The 7,500-nt window shown below is 34.0% G+C and overlaps 1 protein-coding gene and 1 long non-coding RNA gene across 3 annotated transcripts in view; one reads left to right on the top strand and one right to left on the bottom strand.

Moving 5' to 3' along the window:
• The window catches only part of LOC143029864 (uncharacterized), a 50,480-nt gene that overhangs the window by 29,935 nt on the left and 13,045 nt on the right, over nt 1-7,500 (bottom strand). The window lies entirely within an intron of this gene.
• The window catches only part of LOC143029863 (band 7 protein AGAP004871-like), a 77,727-nt gene that overhangs the window by 68,735 nt on the left and 1,492 nt on the right, over nt 1-7,500 (top strand). For both annotated transcript variants that reach the window (XM_076192987.1, XM_076192986.1), the window contains exons 4-5: nt 5,820-5,898; nt 7,268-7,369. In XM_076192987.1, coding sequence (XP_076049102.1) covers nt 5,820-5,898; nt 7,268-7,369 — 181 coding nt within the window. The remainder of the gene's footprint in view (nt 1-5,819; nt 5,899-7,267; nt 7,370-7,500) is intronic.

The following is a 7,500-nucleotide window of genomic DNA, read 5'->3' as shown; positions in this document are numbered from 1 at the left end:
TACATATATATATATATACATATATGTATATATATACATATATATATATATTGCAGTAATTCACAAGGCACAGGTGAAAATAATATGCAGAAAAAAACACTAGGAAATAAGAACCTTAGTCCGAACGTTTTCGTCTATTTAAGACATTATCAAAGAATAAGGTCTTAATAATGTCTTAAATAGAGGAAAACATTCGGACTAAGATTCCCAGTGGTTTTTTCTACACACACACACACACACACACACACACACACACACACACACACACACACACACACACACACACACACACACACTATATGCAACCAAATGTATATATATGATTATATATATATATATATATATAATCATATATATACATATATATACATATACAAATATATACATATATACATACATATATTTACAAATATATACATATATACAAACATATATTTACATATATATACATATACACATATATATATACAATATATATATATATATATACATATATATATATATATATACATATGTATATATATATATATATATATATATATATATATATATACATATATATATATATATATACATATGTATATACATTTGAATATATGAATATATGTATATGTAAATGTATATATATATATGTATATATATACTTTTACTTTTAACTTAAGAAGGATCTGAATTATAGAAAATAATGCTGAAAGGTCAAACTGTTTTAATATTATAGTAGTTTACTTATTGGCACCTTCAATTTTGACTAGTTATCACTCCCAACATCATTCCCTCCATATTACAGCGTCTCTTTTCTGTTTATTATAGAAAATATAGAAAATATCCTTTGTTTAGCTACAGTTGAACCTTATTAAACTTTCAATTTCATGACCAATATAATTTTACTATCTTTGATATAATTCAGACAATAGAGTGTACAGTACATCTCTTTTCTTGCTTTCCTCATTTTCTAATTCAGTCTGTCCTTACGTTTGTATTTCATTTTTTTCTCTTAAATGATTATTTTTCTTGTTCATTGTCATAAAATGTTGCTCTTGTAATTCTCCTGTCCTTTGAGGAGTCTCACCTTTATAACTAACTCATGAAACCTTTATTTTCCGGTTTTTATTGTTTATATATATATATACATATAATAAATTATATATATATATATATATATACACATATATACATGTATACATATATATATACAAAGGATTACAAAGGAAAAAAAAAAAAAAAAAAAAAATCATAATAATAATAAATTATATAACATATATATATATATATATTATACATATATATATATATATATATATATATATATATATATATATATATGTATCGTGACATCATGACAGGGGTATGAATGGTAAGAATGGAAAGACACGATTAGGAACAAGAGACTTTATTCCTGACCGGTTTCGCCTTTGAGGCCAATCGTGTCTTTCCATTCTTACCATTCAACAAAATACTGACAAACTAGAATTTAGATTTTCTAATAAGAGTGCCGGGGATTCCTGAAAGGCTTGGCAAGGGTGTCTAAAGCCAGAAAAATTTGGGAACCACTGTGCTACACTGTCAATGAAAATCATAAATGAAAGGGTGATCGTGGCTTCTGCAAAAATCTTGATAAGCGGTGTAACTCTAATAAAGATAAAATAATAAATAAAACCAAAAGAATAATATGAAAGTATCAAATGCAGTGTGATGTAGTTTCCTCCATTTTCATGTAATACAGTGACTGCTATGATCTTGTGATTTGTGTATTTTGGGTTTATAAATTACGATGTGAATAAGTCATGAATCAACATACTCATTCCTATGGCAAGTGTCCGACATGAGGAAATACGTTTACTACAGCCTTACAGAAGACGTTAATCATTGTCGTATGTGAAAGAGAGCCTAAAAAACGACAAATACTAAATACGTACTAGCAGAGGAGCCTACACGAGTATCTATATGAGATAGAGCCACAAAAAGAAGAACAACAAAGAAACTATAAGAACAATAGATAGCGGGTGAAGAATCGACAACTAAAAGTTGACAATCAATATCCTTTGTTGAGAATCACAACGACATAGTACAAACTAAGAGAAGAACTAAATACGGAGGACAAAGAACAACACTAGTAACCATTGTACATGGAAGGGAACAATAAAAGGACGATAGCAACATACAAACTAGGAGAAAAATTCAACTAAATGGATAGTGAACGAAGTCCCACTGCTTGAAATAAAGAAAGGGCAACAGCAAAACATAAACTAGAAGAACTAAGGAGGATGGAGAGGGATTATTGTACGTTGGAGACAGCCACAAAAAAAATGCAAAATACAAGCTTTGAGAAGAACTAAGCAATGGAAACAACACTAATATATTTCATATTGGAGACAAAAAAAAAAAAAAACCAGCATACACACTAGGAAAATATGTATAAAAAGTAGGTATTAAAAAAACACCAGCAACCAATCTATACAGGAAACAACAACAAAGACAACAGCAGAACATAAACCAAACTATCTGAAGAAGGTAAAACGTGGAACATCACAATGAACCCAAGAGCGGACTAGTTTGAGGTCCTATGGGATCGTCTAAGAGTGATCTATGTACACATTTCATGGAACAACTAAAAGGCAAATATAAGTAAACAAATAGACAAATAAGATTAGATAAAAGATAACATATAAATAGACAAATGAATTAGTAAATAAATATATGGATATATTATATATATATATATATATATATATATATATATATGTATGTATGCATGTATACATGAATAAATAGATGAATACATTGATGATAAATGAATAGGATAAAGGAAAATACCATCGGAAGGTTGTTTTGGAAAAACAAGCCTGAAGAGTATACCAATTTGAATTCAAGTGACGGTGTAGAAGAAGCATGTCAAGTGTCACTGCAGGAGAAATGTCTTGATACTCTCTTTTTGACAGTCCAAGTCAGAGGCGAATGGAAAAAATTACCCTGGAGAAGAGAGTTCAAGTACCACGCAGTGGAGGCAAGATAAAATCTTCTGGTTGACCTACAAGGGGTAATTACACAGAAAAAGTTTGGGATATTTCAGAAAAATATGCGTTGTGTGGTCTCGTTTGAAGAGGAGGAGGCATGCAGTTGCTGGGTTTAGAAGAATGATGACTGAAAATAAGAATGAAAAAGGGATACAGATACAATGGGTTTGACCAACGTGTTCGACAACCAAGTACCCCGTTCACACATCACTTTAAACACGTGCCTGTCGAACCGCGTTCGACGACCCGTTAGACCATGTAAAGCCCATCTAAGGTCTTATTATATCTTTTGTTTTCCAGAACTTGAATCTTTCAAAAGAAACACCGTGCGCTTGATAAAGCTGTGACGACAGAAAAGTCCCACTGATAAAGCCTCCATATGGTAATTCTATTGACAGACATGCCAGTAACTGCCAATTACACACAATTCGAATATTCCAATTTTGGACGATTGAGACTGTCCAAACCCACTGCTACGACGAAACACACGCTATTCTATTCTCTCTCTTTTTTTTTTTTTTTTTTTTTTTTTTTTTTACTTCTATATCAAAAATGCTCATGTTCACCACCAACTATGGTTTTGTTCTTTTACTGATCCAGTTGATGAACTAAGCTTCAAGTTTCCTATACTAAATGATCCATCTCGTTATATGGAGCCTTTATATAGGATGATATTGCAAAGGTACGAGTATGGGTTATCGTAAACCCGCCAACTTGATGTCCTGCCTTTAGATGAATGAAATCATAATAAGGCAAAGAAGTCGATTAAGGTTATTTGGTCGTAGCCAAAGCAAAATATTCGTATGTAAAAAATGTCATCGTAATGAAAAAATGCAAAGTACAGTTACTTTTCAAACTTCAAAAAAAATTTTGCCTTAAGAATACACTCATAGTCTTCATTAAGGCCTTCAGTACTGACAATCTCTGTGCAAATTTCGTAGTAACAAGTAACAAACGATTTTATATACCGTATTTGCCGGCGTATAAAACCAACCTCCATTATTCAAGGATATTTTATAGAAAAAGAACAGCATGTTTCATCGTACGTTTATTGTAAAATATTCTAAAGTGATTTTGTAGCGAAAATGTATGATTTTGTGCATGATATTGACAGTATACCGCAATTTTTGATACATAGAAAAAAAACGCATCTTAGAAGTCGGCAAAGACAGTGTATGGGGGGACAGCCCCTATCTGAGCTGGATTATGATCGATGGAGATTTCATTTAGGCTGGGATCTATCACTCAGTCAAATAAAATCATACGTATTTTGTCACTACAATAAAGGAGAGACACAAATGGAACCATGAAAGGCAAAACTGTTCACAGCTGCCTTCCCTGCGTTGGTACACTTTCCTCTCAGGTTCATCTACGGACACACAAAACTGCCCCATAAATTATTCAAACAGGCACGTCTTAGTTCAGTATTTCATATTCTTCTATATGCAGTAGTTCTCTTATAATCAAAGTGATTTCCCGCGAACAACTTTTGGTTGACGCAACGACAAACACACTATGGGACAGGTTCGGGCGTTTGCATTTGAAATCAAAATAATGTCCGTTGAAGATTTCTTCACCTGCACGTTTTCTTTTCTCGGTTCTGCGAAGGCATCTCCACTTACCCATAAGTTTTTAGGACCAGCGATGAGCACGTGACAGTAGTCGTCACGCGAGATGAACGTTAGGGGAGCATCAGCTCCTTATCTTCCATCTTTAAGCAGCCTCACCTCCAGAATTCTCTCTGACTGAGTGGGTTGACGTGGCAGAACACTAGGATAGCATGCTACTTGCTATTGCTACTTCGTTTAAGTAGAAACGACTTCTGTTACAGTATTCTAGACTTCCGTAAGAACGTTTCAACGATGTGTCTAAAGGTTTAACTTCTCTTTGTTCGTCAGTCAGCTTCCCACTCTATGACCCAAGAATAATTTGACATTTTCAAATTTGAAAGACACCGAAGTGGTTTCAACTCAAACGAGGTAGCAAAAGCAAATAGCATGCTAGCGAGAAATTCCTGGTGTGTTGCCACTTTTAGAGCGTCGCTACTTACGGTGGAGGCCGAGGTGACGGCAGTTCGAACCCTACCCCCAGCGAGTTGAACCAAGAACATAGCTAATTAAATTCCACGCTACAAAGCCCTGTGTAAGGGGTACCATCCTAGCCTCCTAATAGATGGAATTCGCGACGTTAAACTCAATCATCAATCACCAATTACCTCCATCTGGAAGTGCAACCCTAATCGGCTGGTATTCGGTCTCCGGAACGAACCCAGGAAATCTATCAGTTTCGACTAATTTCCCTTTATTTTTTTATTTTTATTTTTATTTTTTTTTCAACATAGAGCTGAAAAACTGTGCTCTTCTTATCCCTCTTCTGCTAGCCAGTGACATAGAAAGAGACCTACATTAATACATTACAGATATTAATCCATAGTATCTTCCTGGAGAGAGATCTAGGATGGGCACAAGGACTGTTCCTGACTATTGCGGGGCCGCAACTTTCCAAGCTATGAAACTCGGGGCGATACTCCTAACCATTACTGTCACAGAATAAATCTTTTTTTGTATTCTAAATTTGTATAATCGTGTATCACTGTGCTAGATGTTTGTACATGTCATTCATTGGTTGATGTATGCCGCTTTCTGTGTATGTCAATTGGATCTAAAGATTACTCAAGTTTCTGCTATCGAGAGATGTCAATAATCTATCAGTAAAGATGGTTATTGAATGAAAAAGTGGAACGTGGTACATTCACATGCCCAACATTCGTAAATGTGTTACTGTAATGTGACCTCTGTCTTACAGCAAGGATGTGAGACTTCCTGTTCAGCTCCAGAGGGCCATGGCTGCTGAGGCAGAGGCTGCGCGAGAGGCTAGAGCTAAGGTCTGTGTCACAGTGTTACTAAGGATTACAAAGTGTTACTAAGGATTACAGAGTATTACAAAGGAGGAGGGAGGAGGGTGGAGGGGAGTGGAATATATGGGAAATGGAATGGGTGGGAGTGGTTTCTTTGCCTTTTTCTTTTTGGCTACCCCCCGTGTAAAGGGGAAAAAGCCTTTGGTATATGTATGTATTTACAAAAAAAAGGAGCATGCAGACAGGAGACCTGGTCCACAATTAGGTCGGATGCAAAAAAAATTATTATAAATAAATAACTAAATAAATAAATATATAAATAAATAAAGATTATAATATGAATAATAATTAACTACAAAATAAATAAATTTTATAATATAAATGATAATAGATAATAAATAAATAGATAAATATATATATATAAATAAATAGGTAACAACCCATTCACCATCACTATCCACAGATTAAAAGTCCTGTATAGGATAAGGCTTTCAGCCTATTTTTTCTGCCATACAAACTTGCTTTATATAGCCAACATGGTAATGTTTGTCGATAAGATTACACGAAAACAAGAGAGGAAGTTAGTCGACTTCAATCTATAAAGAATATGAAGGTTGTAAAAGGACACTTCATCCCCAGAAATCAATGATTGTGTACTTTTAGAAAACGTTTGTTGAAGGTGTATGAAAAGTATATTTGTTTAATAACTGTAATATTAGAAATTTATCAATGTAAAATCTAATACAATAGCAAAAATAAATTTATTTTGATTCATTTTTTCTCTTGCTATGTGATGCTAAGTAAAGTATGCAATACGAACTTTAAACAAAATTTTGATAGAATTTGAAATACAAAAATACTATTTTATCTCAAATATAAATAAAATGCCTAAAACTATATAGTATTCATGTTATGTGACAACCTTTCAACAATCGTTTGAATAACATTTGCTTTCGGGGGGGGGGTTATCCACTGTTGTAAAACGTTGCTGTATTGGGAACATAGACTAAACGAGTACTTGTAAATGTACTTGTGATTAACTGCTAATTAAAGAATCCTTCACAATCTTGAAATATAAAATCTTTAAGCTCTTACCCTGCGTTACTGCATTGTCCATTTTAGCACAATGACCTCGAGCTCACAAATGGATATTATTATGATTAGAATATTCATGTCAAATTGATGTTACTATGATACGGAAATCGCCGTTGTTCCTCGTTGTTAGTTTGACCTTGTTTGAAATATCAATATCTCGTTTGACCACCTCATATATTCTCCATCTAGTTTTCCTAATTACATTCTCCTCCTTTGGGAATTTCACCAGCAGGTTTTCTTTATCTCTTTCTGTGCATTTTTTCGACAGATATTTCCTCCACTTATCGAATTTGTCTTTCAGGTTATCGCTGCAGAAGGAGAGCAAAAAGCTTCGCATGCACTCAAACAGGCTGCCGAGGTAATCTCCCAATCACCAGCTGCCATACAGCTCCGGTACTTACAGGTATGTGGAACGCTCTCCAGACGAAGGACCCATTTACACTAGTGACGGTCACTGGTTGCCTACCATTATTCTAAATTGAGCTTTTCACACTACGTCACTGCGTTTGCCCGGTTTCGCAACAGGCTATGGCT

This window comes from Oratosquilla oratoria, chromosome 11 (genome assembly GCF_046742065.1).
Source record: "Oratosquilla oratoria isolate Oo_2021 chromosome 11, ASM4674206v1, whole genome shotgun sequence".
NCBI lineage: Eukaryota > Metazoa > Arthropoda > Malacostraca > Stomatopoda > Squillidae > Oratosquilla > Oratosquilla oratoria.
Note: the sequence above shows the minus strand (reverse complement) of the source record. Positions and strands in the feature narration are given on the sequence as shown.